The sequence below is a fragment of the Psittacula echo genome, assembly GCF_963264785.1.
Source record: "Psittacula echo genome assembly, chromosome: 7".
Lineage (NCBI taxonomy): Eukaryota > Metazoa > Chordata > Aves > Psittaciformes > Psittacidae > Psittacula > Psittacula echo.
In genome coordinates, this window is record NC_137740.1 from 51,923,775 (window position 1) to 51,949,877 (window position 26,103).

The 26,103-nt window shown below is 38.8% G+C and overlaps 1 protein-coding gene across 1 annotated transcript in view; it reads right to left on the reverse strand.

The window, feature by feature from the left end:
- Positions 1–4,405: 4,405 nt before the first annotated feature.
- ZNHIT6 (zinc finger HIT-type containing 6) overlaps positions 4,406–26,103 on the reverse strand; it is a 34,162-nt gene continuing 12,464 nt past the window's right edge. The window contains exons 7-10 of the mRNA XM_080623557.1: positions 25,987–26,067; positions 25,485–25,565; positions 10,096–10,220; positions 4,406–5,805 (exon numbers count right to left, since the gene is read on the reverse strand). Of these exons, the coding sequence (XP_080479683.1) occupies positions 5,720–5,805; positions 10,096–10,220; positions 25,485–25,565; positions 25,987–26,067 (373 nt within the window). The 3' untranslated portion in view covers positions 4,406–5,719. The remainder of the gene's footprint in view (positions 5,806–10,095; positions 10,221–25,484; positions 25,566–25,986; positions 26,068–26,103) is intronic.

Sequence of the window (26,103 nt, forward strand, 5' to 3'; positions counted from 1 at the left end):
TCCTTCAGCATCTCAAACCAACCAGCCTAGCTCCTAATTAGCTCATTAATTTGACAAAATCAGACATCAAGATGTCACAGCTGTAAGCCCAGCAAGTTTGTAACGAGAATTTAAATCAGGGAAGTAGCTTTTACTCTACAGAAGCAGATACTTGAGCTGTAGTGGAACATCCCATTAAAACCAGCATGGATACCCAAGCACAGCTGTAAGTATAGGTTAGGGAAGATCAACAGAGATATCACTGAGAGTTTAGACATGAAGTGAGGGGGACTTCTCAGGCCAGCTTTTAAGGCAGCCCATCTGCTGTTTTTCCTGAATATATGTACCTCATTCACCAACTTAATTTACCTCACTTGGGCATATCTCTACTCCCTGTTGGCACTCGTGGCAAAATAGACCAATTCTGGGGGTACAGTATGATTCAGTAGAAAACCTGGAAGCAAAGAGTGGGAAGGCAACAGCAGCTTCCACAGTCACTTCCTCTTCCTTCTTGAGGCAGAACTGGGATGACAGGAAGAAAATGTGATTTTAAAAGCACTTTTGCTTTCTCCACCAGCTGGAATCATGTGGGAACCAGCCAGCTCCAGTGTGGTTATTTATTCATGATTCCCTCTCCCCTCTCATTTCTACCCCTGCTGCTTTGGCAGATGATTTTTAACACATTCTGATTTGCCATGCAACCCCACAAACAGTTGTACTTAGCGAACTGATGCAAAAAAGCAGCCTAACGTAAAATGATAAGATAAATAGGAGGACTACCGTGCCAGTTAAAAACAATCCAGTTCCTATTACTAGTCCACAAAGACTTCCCCTTGCCCCAGAGACAGATGAGGCTCTAGTGGCTTTCCATATTTTATCACTCTATTGATTTTTCCTGCCAAGTAAGATAGCCTGGAAATGCTTTTCAGCAGGAAAAGTCAGCAGTGGTGAAATCAGGCCAAGCCAGTGGAACTTTGCTTCCAAAACAGAAAAGTTACAATACACAGAGCCAATAAGGGAAAGAAGCTTTAGCAATAAAAGCATCTTTAGAGCTAAGTCCCTGTCCAGTAGGTCACTGAGACTCAGCCGGACACAATGGAAACACATTTCTCTTATCAAGTCACAGACAGGCAGCAAAACAACTATCCTTATTTTTTCCTGGTTTTACATGTCATCTGCAACTTCCCTTTCAGTTTCAGTATTTATGTCAAGTCGCTTTTGCTGCCATTTCTTGTTTGTCTTGCATACATGTGACTTCCTTCCATCTCACCACAAAATTCCACCAAATAAAACCATATGCACTGCCATAGCAACATTTTAATACAAACACAGGACAATCTTTGCTCACTGAAGTACACAGCTTTTTTTTCTTCCTCTTATTAACAGAACATGCATCTGCATACAGTTTAACCGAATGTCATGGCAACAACATAAACACAAATCCAAGATATTTTTCCTTTAGAGGGAGGAAGAATAAATGTTTTCAGGAAAAGAGCGTGGGACTTCAGAAAGCAGAATGAAATGTTTGTGACCAAACATGGCTTGGAGTTACATCATCACAGCTGTATGTTTACTCTTTGAAAGCTTGCTCTTGCAAGGTGTTATTCATTCTCAGCTCCTACAGATGTCAACAGAGAACAGCCATATCTGGCAGGGCAAGGTCTGAATCACAGCTATGCTTAGAGACAGCACGGAGTTGGGACGTGCCATCACTGCTATAGTGGACTTGGAAATTTACGTATTTGTTAGGCTTTACTCCTAATGCAAAACTGGAGTAACACAAATGGGCATGGCCTGCCTCTAAGACCTAGCACCAGACACGCATTTTGTGGCACGACCCTCTTTTCCTGTATAGACCAACAATTCCTAATGCGAAGATAAATATGGGAAAACCTGGAATTCAGATGTGTTTATTCGAAACTTGGCTGTTGCACTGACAGGGGCTATAACACTGTTTACCTATGACAACTCAAGAACTTATGCCTCATGCACCCAGGAAGTTCTACAGAAAAGGGAAAGATCCAAGTTCTCTCAGAGGGCTGACTCAACCCCACCTCTCAGCTATTACTATGTGCTTAGCTATGCTCTATTTTTGTCCTCTATGGCTTGTGAAAGGGATGACTTCATTAAGCTTTTAATTTTTTTAAGTAGCGTGTTCATTCAGGACAAGAGCCTTTGCTTTGTAAGCTGATGGTCCTTCAGCTCAAGCATGCTGTGAGGGTTCAGCGTTTGAAACCTGCAAAGCCTAACCATTGAAAGAAATGCCGTAACAACTCTGCACACAAACAGCTTGTTCCTTCTGTGACAAGTGGTTTACAGAGGAAAATAAATGAGTAAGTATAGTAGGCATACAATTGAGCACTCAATGCAAGCCGGTGTTGAATGATGAATATTAAAAACAACATCAGACAGTTTTCATTCACAGACATAATCTGCCCTGAATCAAGGCAGAGTCCTGCAGGGATCCTTGTATAATGTGCTTACAATAGTATGTCTTCAAGATGGACAGAACTGAGTCTTCCAAGCAGCCTCAGCTCCATGTTTTAAATTTTAAGTGCTTGACCAGAAATTTGAAAATACAGCTTTTAAAGATGTGTTTTCCTCTTCAGTTTATGACAAGATGCTCATTCTGAGTTTAAGTCACTCAGAATTAAAATCTTTCCCTAAATGCCTATGAAAGTTTTACAAACTATCTGCCTTGCCAAAGAGTGCATAATCTTTGATTAAATCAGTAACCTTATTATTACGAAGAATCACCACTGTTGCAGGATCTGCACTGATGACTTCTTGTCTGCACTTTCTGCCAGAGACCATCATTTTGATTCATTTTTATAAACAAAGACTGAAAAAGTTTAGTAAAACCAAAGAAAAATATTTAAATTTCATCTTGGCTTGCATTTGATGAATCACCACAGTTCCAGCTAGTGGAACTCTTATTAAAACTAAATAAAAATACATAAATAGTAACCTGGGACTGAAAGGCAAATGCTACCAAGGCCTTTTACTCTCAATCTGACTGAACTCTGGAAGATGATTACCAGCTTTGCTTGGGAAGTTTCAGTTCTAGTAACCACCACAGGAATGCTCTTTAATAATTTTTTTAAAGCTTTCTTTAAAGAAGGAGAAGATTTAAATCTGGAGGAGAGATTTAACAGCATCTTCATTTAAAGACAAATTACGATTGTATTTGAGGCACAAGGAAGCTTAAACTAGATCTATGTAAGAAAAAAACCCCACAGGCAAACCAGTTCATGCAATTAATGAAAGCCTCCATGAGTGTAGGAGAGCAATGCAAATTACAACTCTGCCTTCCTCAGCCAAAGACTAATCACACACACATGCAGATCAACACTAACATTTGCAGCACTCTCATTTCCACTGTGTGCTATGAATCTTAACAGAAATGCCACGCTATTAACTCTGGATGAAACATTTTCTGGCAAAGGAACTGTGGCAGTTTTGCTGTTCTGCTCTTTTATCAGTGTCGCAATGAATGAGTTCAAGACTGGTTTAAAGCAATTTGTGGCTACCAAGTCAGTGTGCAGTAATCACTGATTAGGAAAAGTTTATCCACTTCCACTGGACTGAAAAAGATGTGAAGGAAGCACCTATAGCTAGGAATCCTGGTCCTTTAAAAAGGGTTAAAAAACCAAACATTGAAACAAGAGGTGAGCAGAGGACCAACAATTACTAATAAATACAACAGAGCACAGGTGGCTACCGCCACACAAGAAGAAAAAAACCCATGTTTTTCCAGGGCCTGCAAAACATACAAGGGTAAGGATACGCAGTACAACTGTGAGGAACAGTATTAACACAGCACGACTGGTAAGGAACCAACAGCTCAGTGGCCTGAAGTCCAGACTAAGACTCTGGAAGCCCAAGCCCTCTCACCTATTGCTGCCACAGCCTCCTGTTACCTGAACAAGTTACTCACAATTACTCACATGTGTAGGTGGAAAACTCTGCCTGGCCTGCCCTGCTCCTTCCGGTAAAGCTCCTTCACTGCTTTCTGTTGTCTTTCTATCTATTAAGATCAGCACTGGCAGGAAGTACACTTCTGACTGAAAATCCACCTCCATGGCAGTTTAGGGTGCATCCCATGCCACTGACTTCTGTCACAGAGGTGCCAGTCTCAAACAGGAGACAGACCAGGTAGCAACAACGGCAGCAACAATCTCACAGAGCTGCTCACAGAGTGATCACATCCTGAAGACTTAACAAATACTGACTTAGCTAGACCCTTGCAAACTAACCTCAAAGGCCTATCTCATACTGCTCACAGCACACACTTCTTATTCTCCACTAGACTCCACAGACACAGGGAAACTGGATACAGTGGTCTGGGATCCAGAAATCTCCTCACAAGTTAGCAAGAGATTTCTCTTGTCAGCAGATGATACATGACAGAACTTTTTTATTTTCTTAAGGTTTATTTTCTTTTAAGTAGGTAAATTCAGTTGATATTCCAGTAACTATGTAAAATACTTGGCTTCAGTAGGTAAACTACTAATAGGAGATGCATAACATAAGCACTGTTTAGAAGTCCAGTATGTTAGCATTACTGACACTCTCAGTATCTGTTTCTATTAATTTTAAACCCCATGCTAACTTAAAAGATCAGGGTAGAAAATTAAACATACAACAAGATGCCACCCTGAAAACATAATTTGAGCTGTCCTTAACACAACAAACAAGATGCAACCAAGTAAGAAAAAACAGTAACAATAAAAACCAATGGATTGCACCAGGCACCCAGAATTTCACCACAGATTAAAGTCAAAAGTAAAGTAAGATCATTTGCAGCAGCTCAGCATGACACAGAAATACCCAAAAAAAGGAAATTAATCTAAGGTACATTTAAGCATTGAGACTTGAACGCATATATAAATATATGCGTTATATACGCATATATATGCATATATAAATGCAAATACGTGATCAGGTATTTAAACTTGGAAATCAGTCACTGAGCTGTTAGGACAAAAGGAAAAAAACACGTTGCTGAAGCTAACCTGGAAATTTTAAATTTGGGTGGCTGATTTATTAAAAATACATGGACAAAAGTGTGCATTTAAATTAGAATACAATCAGAGAATCATAGAATAGTTAGGGTTGGAAAGGACCTTAAGATCATCTAGTTCCAACCCCCCTGCCATGGGCAGGGACACCCCACACTAAACCATGTCACCCAAGGCCTCATCCAACCTGGCCTTGAACACTGCCAAGGATGGAGCACTCACAACTTCTTTGGGAAACCCATTCCAGTGCCTCACCACCCTCTCAGTAAAGAATTTCTTCCTTATATCCAATCTAAACTTCCCGTTTAAGTTTGAACCCATTACCCCTTGTCCTGTCACTACAGTCCCTAGTGAATAGTCCATCCCCAGCATTCTTGTAGGCCCCCTTCAGATACTGGAAGGCTGCTATGAGGTCTCCACGCAGCCTTCTCTTCTCCAGATTTTGTTTATGGAGTTGTAATGTTGTTTCTGGAATCAGAAATTCCCCATCTCTTTATTTACATCCCTAAATATCCATTACTAAATCCCAAAATACTCAGGCAGTTTGGAAGTGCTGCCTTTAGTGAAGAAAGCCAAACCAAAGTTCTGAAAAGGCAGGTTTTTATATATATATATATATATATATATATATAAAAATTAATTAAATTTTAAAACAAACAGAACAAAAACAAACCCCCCAAACCAAAATGCTCATTCCACCCTCTTTTCCCAAAGAACTGTCATGAACTGTCCCGAATTTCCCCTTCTTCCACAGATGAAAGGGATGAACTTTCACCGTCCGAGTTCTCCGCAGGTTCACTGGCATCTGAGGGAGCAGGACAAACAAAAAAGAAAGCAGCAATTAGTTTCAGCAGTGCTGTTTGATCATCAAACAGAAGCAGTTTTGTATCTTCTTTTCCTTTTACACACTTTCCTTAAGGACAGCTGTTTCGTAAGACATAAGCAGTCTCATAACATTGGGTAAGACCCTAAGTAGGACCTCACTGTTGAAGGAGAAAGACAGACACTATTGAGAATTTCTTTTAGTTTTTAAATCTTGGTCTTTCAGTTAAGGAGGTAAGCAGAATATTTATCCCACACAAAACTCTTCTTCATCTATCAGAATTGAGAATTCTGATCTTTTCTTTCTGCTTATTTGCTTTAAATGTTGTTTTCTGGGTTGCTACACACAGGTATCACAACTGTAGTGACCTATAAATCATTTACACATTTATAAGCATTTCAGTTAAGATGGTGAACTACTGAGAAATCCTAAATGCAAATGGAAAACTGGGATGATATGCCTATGTGCTCGTTCCATGTGTTCCAGCATCCCAAAGATGGTGTTAAGCTGTGTGAATCCATCAGCTAAGGCTGAAGAGGCTAACGCTGCACAGTAACTTGTGCTTTAGGACATGGCTGTGTTCCTCTGCTGAGATCATATTGTGAAGAACTCATTTCCCAAACTAGTTTTCAGCCTCACACCCTGAGACTCCTTCTTTAACAAGAGCTGACCCTGGTCACCTTGTGGTGAGGTCACCGGATACCGCTGGTTGGTGGCACTCAAGCAGCACAAAAATAAACTGCAGCAAAGCAGCCCCATGATTCATGCTCTGCTCTCATTGTTATTTTCAGTATTTGACCTGACTATGGATTTAAAGAAGTTTTTTAGCATTTAGTGTCAGATGCTTCATTAAGGAAACTTTACCAAAAGAGAGCTGATGAAGTGCAGTTACTGTCTTGTCAAGATTAAGTTCCACAGCTGGCAAACAGGGACAATACACACAGCACAATGTGCACCTGTACAGTTTCAATGGAATTTGATCAAGAAAATAGAAGCATTTCACCCAGAAACATCAGAGGTCACATTTTGTCTACATTAAATCTAGTGTATAATCAATTAACATTTATATGCCAGATATGTACTGAGTAATGAACAAAGTAAGGTTTGTTTTTGCCCCTAAGTCCTGTGAAAGCTTCTATAATCCCCTCCTATCTTCAGCCATGACTGACTTTGTATGCTGAAATCAGAGCACCCATAGTGTTTGCTATAAGCAAGTCAAGCACCAAAACATCACATAAAAGAATGTGGCAATCTTCTGACAGTGAAGCTAAACAGATGAATTTTAGCTCAGTCTGTTATAGTAAGTTTTATTTAACAGGAATTATAGATTTTCTTCACTCAAAATGATTATATTTGTAGGTGGTGATAGCACTGCCTATAAATTAAGATTGCCCAGTCCTTCCCACTATAAAACTGTCTGCAGTTTACTTATAATGTAAAATTTAAACTCTGGGTTTAAGTTTTTCAGTGCCAGTTTCCTTCCTGAGTACTTATTTTCCTTTTTAAATGTTTCAGGCAGAATGCTTTAGCCATTTCTGAGAAAAAGGACAGGAGAAACAGGCTTTACCCTCATTAAATTCTAGCAGTTTCCCTTCAAAGGTGTCTAGCTCTAGCTCTTCCCCAGTCTTTGGGGGAAGTAACTTGAATCATGGGGGGAATGGTGATCTTTCCCCAGTATGTGCCTGTTGCTGTGGCTATGAAAATAGAGTTCTTCTTGAGGAAAGGGGGTAGATATGAGATTGCTCAGTAAAGAAACAATACTTTAGCAGTTAAATTCCCACAAGACTTTGTCTCTTGTTCTAGCCTGTGTCCTTTGCAAACACAGTCTGGAGAGCTACTGTAGTCAGAGCCCCTGTGCTCCAGCAGATACCCTGCCAGACATCCACTCATCAGTGTGGCAGCTGTCTGCATGGAATGTGAAAGGGAGGTCAGCCGGACAGGCGCTCTGAGACAAGTGTCCCTCCGGGTGCGCTGGAGAAGGCAGAAAAGAAAAGCAGTATTGGTAGAGATAGAACAAGCATGAGCAGCATGGATGGATTAGGAGGACATACACCTGATACAAAGAGCCATAAATGGCTAAGAAACTGGACTGTAAGAAACACAGACGATGCTGTGGCAGAAAGGTCACTTCTTGGGAGATGGGAGTGGAGTGAAGTATCTCTCATTAAAACAGACTTCTCCCTGAAGAGTCTAGAGGTGAACCCACTATTTTCACTCTTAGCAATTGTATGTGAATGCAACTAGTAAAGCAAACAATATTTACTGTTTTTTCTCCTTTATTCTGTACAGATGACACACAACAGAAGAGTACTGTGATTGTGCCACACTTAAGCAAAAGTGGTATTTTGTCTTCAGGTGGAGTAACAGCAACAAAAAAGCCCTCCTATTTTTATATTCATGTTCTGAACATGCTTTTCCTGACAGAATCTGGAGTTATTGTGGCAAGCTTCCACTCAACAGAAAAAGCTCCAAGAACATAGGGTCCAAACCAAACTCAAGGCCGAAGCGTTAGTATGTTAACTGATAAGATGTACAAAACCACATTGTGATAAAAGTTGTGAAAATCATGCTATTTTTGCCATTAGCTATCATCTTCTGCAGATATCATTAAGACATCTGAATAGGGAGCTACGCATTTGATTTTTACGGAATCTATAGAAACAGTTCAAAAAATAATTAAGAAAACTCTTGGTTCCTGAAACAGTGCCAGTGCTCCCCAAACACCAGCTCCAGGGGTGACTCCTAACTGAATAATCCCTGCAGCACAGGAAAGGATTCCCCTTGAAGATCCTGAAGACACACACACTGCTGTGGGTCAGAGATGTCGGCACTTCCCCAGCTGTTACTGGCTCTTGCTTCCTTCGCCTTCTACTCTGCCTTTTACAGAACCAGCTAGCTGTGCGGCAGCACGACCTCAGAATACACTTATTCAATCAACACTTATCTGAAACTATACCCTTAAAAGGACAACCTCCTTGCTAGCTCAGGAGACAACCACCACCACCCTGTTCAGATTAAGTTCTGAGTCAAGTGTTATTCCCTTCTCACATCTACATCATAGGAATAGGGCTGACTACTGAAAAGCAAGGGATGAAGATCAAGATAAACTGAAAGTATCTTACATTCTTTTACTGGAGTATATGTATGTGCACCCCTATGGTGAATATCAGTAGACCTAATTGCTCAGACAAGGCTCTTAACCTTATCCCCAGAGCATGGTGTCTCACTCTCAGAAGCTCTTGCAGTGCATAATGCAATACATGTTTACATGCTGGTTTTTTGAGAGCAGGCTGCTCCAGTGGATCATTTAATGTTGACTAGCCAGAACAGCCGAGATCCATGGAAGTTTAATATGACTGGTACAATATTCTCAGTCTCATATTTACTCAGTCAAATTATATTCACATAGAGCGATGACTGAGTTGCCATAAGGAAACAGCCAGTGCAAGCATACTTTAAAGCTTTTTTTTTCAGAACTCTTTAAAAATTACAGACTGGCTCATCACTGAAGAGTATGGGATTTTGTAGCTAAGGTGACTAGCAGGGGGACTGAAACATAAGGGCACTGATTGCCTGTATCAGCAACTGCAGAAAATGAAGGTGGGACGCAAAGCCTTTATACTGGAAGAAAGATGGAAATTACCTTCAAAACTGAAACACAAATCCCTGCTAGACCTGGACTCTCCTCTAAGTTGACTAGAAGATGAAAGTCCTCCCTCAACAAAGTACTTCTTGAAAGACAACATTGTGCTTTTAACCCATATGAAAAACTACCTTACCATTATGATTTCTAGTAACTAACCTGTAATTCAGAATTATTTGTCCAGTGTTAGGAGTCATACTAGGAAATAATGGAGAACAATTCATTTGAATGATCAGCAGGCTTTACTTACAAATCACCTTCCCAAACAGCTTTGCTTTTTAGAAATAACCAACTCTGTCAAACTTTGCTACATTCAAAATTTAGAACAAGTCTGAAGAGCCACCTTAGTGGCTAAAAATATATCTATATTAGAAAATAAAAATAAAAATCAAGCACCAGAAGCCAAAGTTAGGAAAAACACATACACAATACAGGTTATGGATGTAAGCCACCAGCCAGCAGTTTTAAGACAGAGCATTCATAACACCTTTTTTTGTAGCAAACTTTTAGATTCAGAGGGAAATACAAGACATACTGCACGTTCTCAGTATCATTAACAGGCATATCCTTAATTGTTGTTTATTTAACTAAAATATCTAAGTATAACAAAACAGGAAATGAATACTTACCTTGGCCAAGAATCACCATGTCATTCTTCAATGTTTTCAAGACCACAAAAAATGTTGGATACTCAATTATTACTTTGCCTTTCAAATTGTCTAGAAGGCTTCTTCTGCCATCCAGTTCATAGTACCTTAAAAATAACAGGGAAGTTCATTTTGGATTTTAATACTACAAAGGACATAATGTACACTTTTTTTGGGGGGGGAGAGAGGGGAAGGAAATAAGAGAAACTTTCTGCAAATCACAGGATTTTCAGATGATACTGTGTTCAGAAGAACTATCTTACGATTCAAATGTCACAGCCACAGTCTTATTATCGAACTACATGTTTTTTCTAAACCCTCCTGACATCTAGGAGGAGAGACAAACTTCTCTAAGGGCTGAAACATTTTATGAGTTCTTACTGAGTACTTTTATAAAAATGAGATATGGACATGGGGTTACCAAAATGGATATATTTACCAAAATCAGATTCTAAATTTAAAATAACACTTAATGTTCTACTTACGGGCTTTAACACTACAGGTTTAATGCACATGGTTAGTAATGTACCTTATTTATCGCATTTGCTTATGAATTATCAGTAAAGTACAGGGAAGATGAAATAAAAAGCATACCTGTAAAACTACTAAAGCAAAGGTACACTGGAAGCACTTAGAGCTCTGTTTTTGTAGAAGGACTCCAATATCCAGAACATAGGGGCACCAGTTTCTAAAAGATGGTACAATATCCCATTTATGCTAAGCAAATCATTGCTTATCTGCAAGAAATCCCCTGTAGAAATCCCCATGTATGTGTGTGCTACCTTTGCCAGAAAAGGGCTGCTCTTCACCCTGGAGGATGAAGCCAGGTATGTAACACATGATACCACATTAATAAAAAGTAAACTGTGCGTCTTCTCACAATTATTTCCTAGAACTGTAATAATCTCTCCCAATTCTCTAACTGGAAATCTGGACATGGGATTTTGGGGACAGGGAGGGGTATTTCAAAGCCCTCTGAAAGAAAAACCCTTTCTTTCTTTCACTTGCCATAACTGCAGCATCCAGCAGATGCTCTGATACTATCACATTGCAATTTGAGTTATGCAATTCTTTCTGCAATTAACATTATTAAATTACTACTAAGATATTGTATTGTTAAAGGCAAATGAAGTTCAAAACCAAAACGTACTGCAAGCAATAAGTGGAGTATTATCCATAGCTGCTCTGCCTCCTCTGATCATTAACATATTATTTTCTGTCGCCGAAACCAACACCAGATGGGTGAAGGAAATCATATACTTTATGATTTACAGCCATGCATGATTAAGAACGGTACATCAGAGGAGTCAGCACACAAGAAGAATATTGAAGGTAAAACAGGATTTGAGTTCTTGGGATTTAAGGGAAACTTAGTTTGAGTAAAAACTATTTTTCTCTCATATTCAACTTCAATCATCATGAAAATATTTGGTTTCATGTTTCCCTCAACTGAAGGTAACCATGACCTCTTCTTACTGAAACCTTTTAAAAGGGATAACTGTATATTACATTTCTGATTGAATGAATGCATTCATACCTTGTGGATTAACACACATGAACAGGAACATATTTACTGCTTTATTTACAGTACTCTAAATGCAAAGTATGGCAATACCTTTCCATTGGCAAGGACCTCAACACATTCTTTTCTGGTTAAGCAAGCATTTACCACCAAGAGACTGAAGTAATTCACATGCCACAATACACTTTCCATTATCTCATGTTTTAGACAAAACATCTTTAGTGTCCAGCTTGGCATAAGATAAAACATTTGTACTTAGAACTATTTTATGATAGTAAATTACTGAAGTGTTAGATCACTGACTCAGAGCTTTATCTTTTTTGCTTTTAAAGTACATTTTACTGGTTGATAGTGACAGAGAAAATATCTAAATCTTTAGTGCATAATGTGGGTTGTAAATTTCAGGGAAAATACAACAAATTCTTTTTTTAAACTTTGCTGTTATTGTCTCTGCTATCCAAAAGACCTTAGTCTACCACATTCCCTACTTCGTACAAAAGTGCAAGTTGAGGTTTTCTGCTAATCCACCTGCCAACCTCTTCCTTGACTGTGAATACTTAAAAGATCTCAAAAGAAAACTATTCCAAAGTCTAATGCAGGATGTAACTCAATTCCAAAGTCTAATGCAGGATGGCTCCCGAGCAAGACTTGATTTTTCAGGTTCTCTCTGAAAGACTTTGCCATAATAAAAAACTTCCCAATTTTATCCCAGAACTGGAACAAAGTCATATATCAGAGAGTGAACAACAGGGACCTGGCTGCCCTGTAAGGCTTTTCCAGAAGCCTGTATACTCACACATCATTTCAATTTTTACTTATGTAAAAGCTAGACCTGTTTGGAGAAAAATGAAATGCCATTTTTACAAGTCTTTTAACTTCATGTAGTGATTATTTACCAAGATGAGCTGAGGATATAGGGTAACATTGGAATGCAGGCCCTCCCATGTATTTGCAGGGAAGTGGTCTCACCACAGGTAGGACAGAACAGGGAAACCTGATAATCAGATATTACCAGATATTCTTTTATCACCATTTTAACCTGCTTGTCCTGTATCACTGGGACTGCACAGCCTGCTCAGTAAGTACCCATAATGAGCTGCAACCTTCTTCAGGCCCTTCCTTCACTGTTCATTTCAGGTGACAACCCAGTAAAATGAATGATAACCAGCACAAGCGTGTCCTTGCACTCACACTCTTTCATGCTCCAGGGCCAGTTGCAGGAACCGACTTAACTGAGGCTGTGCTTCAGATCCTTTTAACAGCATAGATTTGAAGACAAGCCTAGCTCCGAATGAACTGAGCACCCTGACAGAACCATTGCCATTAACACCCCCTGTTCATATCTTTCTTTTAAACCTTCCCTGGTTTTCCTTTCTCTTTTCTCCTACTGCCCAGTTCATACAAATTGTCTGTGCTATGGCTTCCCAATCCCTGTATTCTGTGGGACTTCCCATTGCACTCTTCTCTACCTCCTTTCCTCCCTGGTATTTACTTTCCACTGTTTTCTCCCTCACTTCCATATATTCCCTCAGCCTCCTTGTCCAACACCCACCATCTAATAATACACTTTCCTGATGATTTTCTTGCACCGAGCAAGACGTTATGCCCATGTCACAGAGCAAGAAATATGCCTGGACTTCTCTTAATAAGATGATTCCATTTGTAAGGACCACAAAGAGACAATCCTAGCAGACAACAGCTTTTGATTTTAGCTGGAATGAAACAAGGACAACTGCTTTTTAAAGGACAAAAATGAAATAAAACTTCCCTGCCAGCAGGCAGTTTAAAAGCTTATACCAATTGTGATGACTGAGGAAATGTAACAAGGTTCACCAACCCCACATCAGTTCCCATATAAACTGCTACATTTACCCTATGAATGGCTTTGTTACCTTCCACAAAATGCTGCGATTCATGTGGCACTTCTGACAGCATCTCTGAGTTTCTGCACAGTCTGGTTTCACTATCTATAGTTACTCTACCACCTTCCAGGAATTCAACGATTCAGTCTCCTAATCTGTCCCCACAGGCAGGAATGCTGTATTAGGTCACTGCATCACAACTAGCTCCCTCAAATGGAACCTGTGGCTATCATCACAGTGGCATAACTTGTCTCCATGTATTCAGACAGCAGGAAATTCCCTGCTGATCAGCCTTTCCTGAATGTCATCTACAGGAACTTTGATTTTAATAATAATAGTAAAGAAAAATCTGTAATCTGAAATTAAAGATAAATTGTAACCATGTTATTTTAGTTTAGTCTTCTAGATCCTGAAAAGAGAACAAACAGTTGAACTGTCTAAATAATTTTAAATATTACTAAAATGCATATTTGTATAATGACGTTCATAATTTTCCTGTGAGAGAGATCAACTAAAATCCTTGCACATATTTTAAACAAGGATGACTTTTCTTCCTAGAACTGAGTGGAAACATTGAGGTATTTACTTGGCATAATTCAGATACAATAAATCATGCTATCTATTCTGGGCCTAGTCCTCAAAATCCACAATTAAATTTCTGCTAACTTATGAGAAGACAAAGATTTTTTTTCCTCCACCCCCAAGCAAAAGAGAGTAGCATTTCCTAGGTATCTGCAGTTGCCTGGAAGAGAGTAAAAGACTGGGTACAGCACACAAAGTCTCTCCCAAGCACTCATTCTGAAGTGCTGCAGCACAGCAAAGATAATAACTAACAGATGGACTTTCATTCCTAAGTGGTGAATAACCGCTTCGTATGGTTATGATTTGGTGAACATGGAAGTAGTGAAATGCACTCTTGAATTAGGTATGAAAGAAAACTTATATGGCAGAAAGTAAACACAATGTACTGAAAAAAGGCACAATTTCTATGTTTGTCTAACCAGAATTCTGACATTCTAAAAATCTGGAACACAGGCAGTTTTGTGAGTCCACATGTGTGAAAAAGAATTAGAAAATTCCAAGCAAACAAGCAGAGACCTTAGAAACAAAACCAGAAATTACTTGCCGTAACACTTCCTTTGTAACTAATTCTCATCAATAGCTGAAACAATATGAAAGACTACTCTGCCTGAATACTCTTAAGGAAGTGTGACAGGAACCAAGTTAATAATTTAATATTAAAAAATAGTATACGACAGTACACACAAATATTTTAAACCCTGCTATCTCCTCCTTCCACTCCTGGTCTATGGCTTTTGCCCTGGTCTAGGACCTCCATAACTTGCCTCAACAAATGGTCACTAGGGAAAAGAAACCTTCTTGTATCAACCTTTTGGCTCCCACGTCCTGTTAGAGGGCTAAAACTAAAAAACTAAACAACCAAAAAAGCACAAGAAGAAAGGTTGCCAACATACCAGGAAAGAATCTCAGGCATTACCACTATCTCCTAACTACACCTAAATTCACAGAACACATAAAACCAAGAAAATCATGAACCCGTTCCTTTACCTTGCCATATGTCAGCCTCAGATCATCTGTAAACAAAGACCCTATTAAGACAAGCCATAACAATCCACAGTCTCCTCTCTTGTATGGGCTGAAAGAGGCCCTTCCACTAGGGAAATCTAAGAAGTGCTGAAAACTAAAGTGTAAAATGGGACACCCCACCCCCCCCCCCCCCAAAAAAAAAGCCCCCAACCAAACAACAAAACCCAAACCACCCTCTTCCTGTAAATACATTTCAGGGAGTTAAAACATCCTGGAAGAAAAAAAATCAATACCCAGGTGAAGACAGCAGGAACACCAATTGCCGTCTAAGTTATTTGGCACAACAGTACATGTTCAGAAAGATTTAATGTTTTGTTCACTTTTACCCTAGAAAGTATACAAAGCAACTAATGGAAAGAAGTGATAAGCAAAATAAGACTACAAGTATATAATTGTAGAAGCACACAGCTGTCCTTGTCTAAACCTCTAGAGAACGATGCAATCGAACAAAAAGAAAAACACAGTAAAAGTTGTTTAATGACAATCATGGAAAAATCCATCAATTGATGACAAACCCCAGAAAGCAGATAAGGCATCTGTTGCAACAATTTAGTGGACTGAGCATTGAGAGTGATGTGGTAAAAGGATTTAGGATGCACAATAATGAATCATAGATTAACTGAAGTACAAACCTTTCTGCCTCTTTTAGTCATGGGAGAAAGCACAACAAAAGGAAAATGTGAAACTAGCAAATGGCAGTTTCTTGGATTTGGTAGAATTTGGTTCAAATACAGAAGTAAAGTGATACTGAATTTCAAGAAAGCAAATACTTTCCTCATCTCATAAGACATAATGAAAAGAAGTAACACAATCCAACAGCAAGTAAAGATGCTGTAATTCAAGTGCATCATGGCAACAGTCCTTTACACATAGAGGAATTTACCTTATCTGCAAAGCCAGGCAGCTTTACAAACTTCTCCAAAGCTCAAGGTTTAGAAATCTTTACATGGCATAGAGCAGACATACCGAAAAAGGGTATACCACAATTGTGTAAACCTACTGTATGACTCAGATAAAGAAATAAAACACCCTAATGAATAACCAGAAGGCCTAAAGGGAATATGAATTTCACAAGGGAAAAGTTATTAGAAGAGAGTGGGTTGACTACTGAAGATAAAAGCCTGAAGTTTCAAAAACTGAAAAGATATTAGTAGCATCCTCAGCAGAAGTGAAAGCTGTGGGTGGTTCCCCAAAAATGCAAGGAAGTCAAAATATGTAACTTCTACCATTAATAAAATACTGGCATGATCATGGAGAAAAAACAAATATTCTAAGCCTACTTTAACTATGTAGTTTCTGCTACTCGCGTGGTGAGGGACGGAAGCACTAGTTCCCTCCGAACTAGGGTTGAGACATAGAGCATTCACGGAATGCGGGTCACCAACGGTTTATTGCGTGGTTACAACTCTTTATATTTGCCGCCCAAGCACCTCCCCAAGGTCAGCTGGTTCCTGTCCCTCCTAGTAGCTTTCCGTTACATCGCGTGATCTTCCGTGTGCCAATCCCTACATAACTACAGTAGTCTGTACACAGTCTCATGAAACATTAGTGTAAATATTTTTTGAGGTTGGGGGTGTACCAAGGAATACCAAAAGATTCAATGCAAAATTCTTAATACATCGAGTTTGGAAAACTAATAGGTCAAATCTCATTTGACAACTTATGTCAATATAAGTAAGCAGTGCACTGATAAAACAAGCAGAAATATCGAACTGATGAGGAATCAGTCCTTGGAAATTGGCAATACTTTTGTAATTGCACTTCCGTTAATCTAATAAACCTCCACTTCGCAAACAGGAAGAATGAATACTTCTCTAATTTTGGATCCCTAGATAGCAAATTGTAACTTCCAAATTTAGCTTACACAGAGATAGCCTGAACACCTTCTACACTGTCTATTAAATGGTGGAAAAATATCTATACATTTATATTTATTTATGGGAATCACAGTGCCATAAACCTTCCATTAAGGGGTTACTAATGCTTCACAATGAAAAGGAAAAGCTATGAAATAAAGAAAACAAATTATTTTTTTGGCAAATAAGCAGGAAGGTCAACTCCCTCCTTGGCGAGGTTGAAACAATCAGCCCTAACTCATTTCCGTCAAGGAAGAGAAAAAAACCAGAGGGATTCCCCTTTGGCAGCATCAGGAGGAAATAACAGCTTTTCTCATTCTTGACTGGAACATGAAGAGGTTCTCTACTCCGCCTTCGTGAAAATGCTGATGGCTACACTGCCATGTTTCACAGCACTGCAGTTTTCAAGTTCAGCATGTAACTTCAACTGCTCATGAAGACGTTTGTTATCTTTGCACCTAGAAGCCTCTTACTCCAGCCTCCCCATGCTGCCTGGTCCCCAGAATTGAGAAACTCCGCTAACTTTTAAGTCAGCATCTCACTGTGTTGTCTTCTTTCAAGAAATTAGCAATAAATCCTCCTTTTCCTTCAGAAAAAATATTTTAACAGCAACCCACATGCAGTTGAATTAAACCTCTTGATGTATCTCACAACATTTACGCTAGACTGGTTTGAACATTATTTCTGCTCTACAGCACATTTTTACCAGCTCCTTCTTCTAGCCAAGGGGCAACAGATTATTCAAACAGGGGTTTTCCAGATGCAATTTTTTCTTGGACTTCATGGCCCATCCTCTTGCTTTCAAGTCTGCCTTATACATGCATGCTATGCAGTACGCAGATTTCAATGAAGGCATTTTCCATGCTATGCATATGTTACATAGTACATATATACAGGTAAGTTCCACTCTGTTCCGTAGCAGAGATGGCAGCCTGGTGCAAACTGCAAGATTTGTACTTGAAACAGCCTTTCCTAGATGCACAGCTCCTCAGAGAGAGAAGACAAAAATCTGCTTGTGCACTGCTTCCACGTTTCAAGCCCAGTTATGATGCAGAAAAGAGGCTGCTGTGTACAGTTTAGTTTTCGAATTTGGGGTTTACCTACCTGATTTGCAAGCATGAAGGGTTTCAGGTCCTCAGGTCTCTGTGGTGCTTACAGAACATCACTAGATAACTAGATTGACAAACCACGGATGAAGTCAACACTAGTACTTCTATTATCATCTCATCCTTTACCTCTTTACTTAGTCACATATTCCCCCTCTGTAAGGGGTCTGGATCTAGCTTGCAGCAATACAGACAGCAGAACTTTGGAGCGGAGGCTATAGTTTCAAATAAATCTTTGTGCAATAGATGTCTCAGCAACTATCTCGCTGTGATACTCCAGAAACCCTAATGCAATACCTCAATTATAAAACAGTTCATCCAAAAGAATTCACCATGGGTTACAAAACCCTGAATTGTTATTTTAAAAAGCAGGCGCCTGCTGGTTCATAAAGGAATCCCTTTCAAGAAAAAAGAAATTAATGATTGCTCAAGCTAGTAAGATGGGCAAATTCTGGGTTTGTTTTTGGAATCATCCCAAAAATCTTCTCAAAGGTCAAGTAATTGTAGTCAGACATCATAAACATCTGGCTATGGATGCTACAGATTCAGACCATACATGCTGCTTATACTCAGCAATGAGTAGTTTTCTGCTTTCCATCTATATTGTGTAATACAGGATTTCAATGAAAAACGTAAGTAGATAGGAAGGAAAAGTGACTCTTTTTTACAGTAAAAGCTGTGTATCCTGGCACTTGATGCTCTGCATTACTTTTGTCAGCAGAGAGTCTGATGTTCAGATAAAGGAGAAGAATGTGAAAAATGACACTGAAATGGCTGCATTAACAGAACTAGAAAGCTTGAAATGACTACAAGAAAACGTAACACAGCATTCAGTAAAAAAAGCTGGAGTTTTAATAAAAAACCCTCAAACAAAACCCAACGCTCTGGGAAAAAACAGCAGCAAGTATTAATACACAGGAGCGCTGTGTTTAGGAAACAGACTACAGCCCAAATTCTATTTCCCCTTGAACAGTACAAAGTCGCCAGAGCCTGACTACAGTTGTGCAGTGAAGAATGACTATTGTAAACTAGCTCCCTGCTTAAGTAAAGCTGGCAGAGCTGCTTTTGTGCCAGCTGCTGCGAGCTAAAGAGGAGTAATGAATCCTACTGTCAATCTGCTGCTGACACAGGTTAAAGGCAGCTTGGGGTCTTTTCCAACTCATGCCAAGGCCAGAAGTTCATCCAGGGATTTGCATCCTTAATTCCTGTCTCATGTGTTAACACATACTACGCAAATGTGAAAAGAAATTGCTTCCTAACAAAGAGTAGAAAATGTTACATAAACCACCCTACGCTTTTCAACATTTGTGGAAAATGCAGAGGAGGAAATAATGCTTGAAATGTGCCAATTCTAGCACATTTGTTTTCCTAGATGAAGTAGTACTTTTGAAATGAGGTTGTAATACGATGATAAAAAGAACTGGTCCATGTACCACACTAATAGGAGTGACTTCTTAAAGCAACTGAGTTATGTATGAAAAGCAAAAAGCAAAGACTATAAGCTCTGTTGATTTTACAAGAAGTTATTCACAAATGATAATGCAGAAGGAAGTGCCCTAGGAAGACAGTATGAAAAATTAAGGAAAACACTGTCGATATTTGAGATTATCTTGCAAGATATTTAAATATAACAAGCTTTTTATAATCTTAAAATTACTGACAAAACTGGTATCTAATGTCTATTTTTACTGACCAGAAAATAAATAACCAATATATACTACATTTAAAATTATCTGATTCCATTACATTTGTATTACTCTTTGAATTCCAGGCTGATTTTCTAAAAGTCTGCTAGTATATTTGCACACACTAGAGCAAAAAACTTACTTCATCTTCCTAAATCTATTACTGTGAACTACTGCAACCTACAAATGTGATCTAACTCTTAGCTATTTAAAAACAATAGACTACAAAAGAAAATTCTCTTTGAGCACAGAACTCAGTCATCCAAGGAAATAACTCATTTCTGCCAGCTGATCTTGAGACAGGGAAGTGCTCCAAAATTACTAACATCATCCAGCCTTCTGGGAAGCAACTGCACCAGATCAGTTAGCGCAATGTAAGTGTTCACCACCGTAAAGCAACGGCATTTAGTAAAGAAGAACCTCTGGTACTGTTTTAATGGATCTTCTTTCCTGTGGTCCACAAGAATTAAGTGGCAAACATGCCAGCATTCTCATGTGCACCAGCCAATGTCACCACAGTGAGTAAGAAGCCCCTTGGTGTTGGAACTAGCACAAAAATGCTTCTGGTATTTTTTGCTTTCTGAGTAAGTGAAGCATGAGCCGTGCTGGTACTACTGATACAAAAACCAATGTTCCAACTGATTCTACAGGCATCCATTGATGGTGTGGCAGCTTTACAACAGGAAAGCTACAGGATACAGTCTGGTATTGCTCTGAACTCCAGCTCCTTGAAGGATATGGTCTGCTGAAAGCAGCAAGCTTTGCAAAACTTTTAAAGCCAACCAGACTGTCTTTTCCAAGCACCTCAATATTCTGCCAGCACCTACTGAAATCTTCTAACTCCAAAGTATTCTACAACAGCTTATTCTGAAACAATGTTTGCATGCCATTCTGAATGTACTAACAGGCAAAAAAGAAAATTACCATATAAGAGACCAAACACGTATGTTTAAGAAAGCATAGTTTTTAAATTCCATTAAACTAAATGTGTATGATTAAAGACAGGCTACCATCTAAACTTGATTCATGCAAGATGTTAATCAACCCAGTACAAGATATTTGGTGTAGCTTAACCTCATTAAGATTTAGTTAATTAATTGTCTCTCAGGTTAAATTATCTACTGTAAACCAAGTCTGTTGCAGCTATTTCTCTTCTAGAAATAGGATCATCTTATGCGATGAGTTAATAACTTTTTCATTAAGTATCTGTAGTTATGACAAAAAAAAAAAACAACCTCAAACACCCAACTCTGACCTTTAACTTACTTGTAACAAATGCCAAGGGTGTGTTTGATTTATGAATTCTTTTTGGAGGGGTTGTTTGGGGTTTGGGGTTTTTTTGTTGTTTATTTATTTGGTTTTGTTACACAAAGCCTAATAAGGCAATTCTCAGGAAAATAACAAGGTGTATTTCCCAAACCAGATTGTATAATTTGGCAGTTGCATCTTTCCTTTCCTTAGTGGAAAAAGCAATACTCTTAGCATATGAAGTCACTTTGAAGGCATCTCAAACAGAGGACTGAAGATAGTCAGGACACTAATTTATCCTGAATAAAGAAAAGACTACTTTATAAAAGAATGCAGGCTGTAAAAATCATCCAAGAGGCAGCAGTTAAACCTTTCTTGGAATAGTTATAGTTGAGGAGAGAATGGACACCAACCACCGACTCAATATTGCATAAGAGGTGACAGAAGCAAGCATACCAAACAGGAAACTATTATAACCCATTCAAACACAAATTTTTTCCAAACCAAGATTTTAAAGGAGGAAGAGAGTTGTGCAACATTCATTTTTTCATACCCTCCTTCACAAGATTCCTTATAAAAAAATGCAATTAATGAGAAGACTGTCAAGTGGTGTAACAGTTGCAGTGCTATAGAGCATTATGTGATAGCTAGGGAGGAGAGGACACAGGGAAAGATTATAGGTTGCCCCAAGTAACTGTGGATTGCTACTAATTCATACTCGAGGCAATTCTAACAAGCTGGTTTTAGAGAAGACAGAAGTAATATTATCATAAAATTCTCTACTGCTGATGATAAAAGGCACCTCACAAGAAGAAAGCAAGCATCATGTAAATTGGCAGCTATCCATCATATCTGCACACCAGTGGATTTATCCAGTTGCTTGCTGAGGTTCTGCAGAACTCCTGTGAGGAAGCAGAAATCTGTACTACATGGCTCATTTATATTTCTGGAGAAAAAAAAAAAAGAAAATCCCCAAAACCTAAAGCATTCTGCAACGGACCTTTAAACTAAAAGGGCCATTTGCTGTGAAACCCAGAAAAAAAGCCAAAACTGAACCACAAACTCCTGCTTCATAAACAATTGCAGGAAATACTAAAATCCTTCTGTAACGTACTTATCTTAAAACTAGAATACTAACATTTTATAACCCGGAATAATCCTGCTTAGATATTCTCTGAAGTACCACTGCACTTCCTCAATCACACATAACTGGAGCTATGAAAAATATTTTTTTCAAAAGGTTCTGCTAAGCCTAAAAACAACATCTGAGCCACCAATGTATATTTACAATCTTCCTATTATTGACTGCTTGTGGAAAAGGAATTTTTCTGGTGGACACAGGAGAGGTTTCGGATAACATAACATTCATGTAGACTTGCATGTACTTGTAGAATGTATCAATCCTACTGCTCCAGTCTGCCCACAGAGTGACCGAAGAGGATTTTGCCACATAGGAACATGCAGCCTAAAATCAAGAAGAGTGAGAGAGCACAGGATGAGAAATTCCTCTGAGGTGACAGTGGCTTCAAGGCTACACAAACCAGCAGTTAACAGCTCCCCACTGTTAAAGAAACAGATAAAGAAACATGAGAAAGCTCTGTCTGTGCTCAGTTTTTGTCCCATGCTGAACACCACTAAGCAGCAAGCTGCTCCCATTTCAATCGCAAGTATTTCCACCGCAGTTCCAGGTAAAGATTTATAGAATGAGAGCCATAACCTCAAATTAATTTAACTGGGGAGGGTGCGTGTGTGTGCAAAACAAAATCAAAATAAATTCTAAAGTGCAATGCAGCTATGGTAAGAACCTGAATTCCCTCATAGAGCCTTTGTCACGACAACTATGCTGGTACAACTGCACTGAGAGCGTCTGCTGGCAGAGACACAGCTGATGTCGACAGAAGATGCTTTTCTGCTGACGTCGTAGCCCCATCATTTCAAACAAACTATGTTCTTTCCTTTCAGAAGAAGAATTTTCTTTCAATATTCTCCTTCCTTGACCTGTCTGCACTGCCGCAGCTGGGCCTGCTCCACCAACCTCTATGAACAGATTCACAAAATGTCCGAAGCGAGCAATTGTGTTTCTCAAGTCACAACTTCCCTATTTTAACTTTCTACGTTTCCTTTTAAACTAAACTTCACATTCACTAAGTGGGATAAATAACAATTACTGTGACTTTGATACCAACTAACACAGCTGATCCTGGGAATACTGATGAGGCTCAAACTTAAGGATTTAATTTAACCTCATGAAAAAGAATTCTCTCAACAAATCTGTGAGCTAAGGAAATGAACAGATTTCAGAAGAGAAAAACGTTAAATAACAAAAGAAACTAATGAGCACAAGAGGCAGTCCACTTTGATATTAAATTGGTTTCTTTCCCCAAGCCTTCTATGCAACTTACATACTTTACTTCAAAAGATCGAAAGGTAAACTTTACTTTCTATTACAAAAGCATATTTTCCTTCTAAACAAGAAGATTAGAAAAAACATTAAAAAACCAAGGAAAAACTCACCTGTGTATGATTTATTTTTAAAATACAAATAACTGTTCAAGATCATTGCTTGAATGTACATTTCATGTACTGCAAGAAGATGCACAGCACTTACACACTGAATGCATTTTCAGGTTTTGCTGAATTTTGGGTTAATTACTTGAGCAGGGCACAGAGGCTGTTCATGCTCTGGGAATGTATCTTAAATACTGCTAGTAAAAGATGAGCAGAAAAGTCTGCTACAAATAGGTAAAAAATGGGAAATTGTTTCTGATCTCATTTCCTGGAGCTGACCTCTAGAAAGGCTTCTTTCCTTGGCTTCAACATACAACCTCTATGGCTGAAGTGCCTCTGCTGAACAGCCTTTACAGATCACTGGGGAACCAAGTAAAAAGACAGACACGGAACTGAGCAAACTTCACCTGCCCAGTTGCTACTGCAATGGACTTTCAAGGGTGGCTCACAATACAAGCATTTCTAAATTGTCACCCTAAACAGCCAGAATTTTGCCATTCTTAAACTAAATGGAAAACATCCAGACACTTGTCTTTCAGAAATCTGTGTAAAAGTCTGTTTAGCACTCATAGCCCTCTGACTCAGGGGATAGGGCAGCTCAAGGTCTATCAATATTCTTAAAGACTGAGGTGAAAATCACAGTGGATGTGTTTGCTTTTTCTCCATCCTTGTTAGTCAGATGACCAGCTTCAGCAAGTATCAGTCAAGTTTTCCTTTGGACCCCCTCTTGCAATATACACACTGTAAAAAGGCCTTCTTGTTATCTGAAACAACACTTCCCATTTTCAACCGTAATTAAGCTTTGGCCTTTCGTGTCTTCTCCCTCCATAAATGAGCCACGGCTCTGTAATGTTCAATTTCACTTAAACCCAACACGTTTCCTGCAGACAAATCTGATGGCAAATGTTACAATCACATTTCAAATAATGACTGCAAAAAGGGGAAGAAGAAAAAAAAAAATCAGCCAAAACAATGAAGACTCTGGGCTTCAATTTTGAAATACGTTATGAATTTTTGAATAGTACTGGGAAAACCAACACAAACAGGAAACTCAGTTACAGCTACCATTCTGATAATATACCTTCTTTCCCCCTTAGAAATAATACACCATGCTTTCTGGAAGCATGTTATTTATGTTTCTTACATTTGAAGAAAAGAATGTGCTTTAAAGAACCCTAACTAGGAATCACTGGTCAACCACAATAAGCTATGACATTAAGCTGATACATAGCCTTTTCACGAACAATGACAACAGGGTGGAGTGGTCAAAATGGTATTTATACCAACAAAAAAATATTTCTCTAAAGTTTACTTTTGAAGTTCTAGAATGTTGCCTGTTCTGGAAACAAAGAAAACAATTCTGCACAAGTCTGTATTCTGAAGCCCACACCCAGAAATATAACAAGAAGAGTGATGAGCTAGTAACTTTGAGAAAAATGTGTTATTTCGAATGGAGTAGCTGGATGCTGGTAAGAGCATATTTTTTGCTGCAGTGATTTAAAAAACTCCAGCTCTCTTCAACTATCACTTCAATTGTCTTGAGGAGGTTAACACATGCACAGAGGAACTTGCACAAAGCAACGGATGCCAACATTGGACAAGACAGTAATTCAGCATTTTAATAGAAACCTATCTTCACTGCAGACACTGTTAACATTTACATGGACTGCTGCTGAAGCAGCTCAGGTGCAGGCACACTCACCACTCCACCAGTGTGGCTTTAAGTGCCCTAGCTTCATAAATTTTCCAAGTATGAGTGAGCTGAGTTTACTACTCAGTAATTGCACAGAAATGTCAGTGGTGACATATAAAAAGACAAAGAAAAAAATGTGACATGAAATGGCTGGCAATTACACACTGAAGAGTAATCCATGAGATCATGTAATCTCCATTCATAATATAAAAGACTAAGAAACGTATGATTTCTTTTCCGCTATTTTCAATTCTTGAACACACAAACTGAAGAACCACCTTACCTGACAGAGTTCTGTTTCCTGTTTTCTATTTTCATTAAAATTTGTACATCTGACTGAGGAGACACTGTATAGATTTTTAATCTGGAAAAAAAAAATTAAATATGCAACAGAGATAAATAATGTACAATAAGTATTTCCTATAAATGAGGGCTCTAATTGCTAGTATGCTTTTCTTATTACTCTAAAGAAAAGGTTCATTGTCAACCCCACTGAGTTTAATTGTGGTTACATTTTTTAGAATTACAGTTGCTTTATTTGATCTTTACGCCACGAGTCAGTTTCTTAATCTTTTCCTGGTTTAAATTTGGTGGCTGTACTCCAGGGTTAGGTGGTTGACGAATGTTAGGATGGTTTTCATCACAGGAATTAAAGATGTACTGCTGACTGGGAACTCATCTCTGCATGCTGAAAGTGCAGCCAGTTTAAACCATCTATTCAGAACTGTTCCCCTCTTTTAGTAGGGTGTTACATGAACTAGCCAGAAAAGTTATTCAATACACACCTTTGACAAACTACAGGATCTGACACCACTGGATCAATGTACGGCTTCAGGATATCAGCAAGTGTTTTATCATCAGGCACCCTTTCACAAAAGATAAAAATCAAATACGTAAGACAT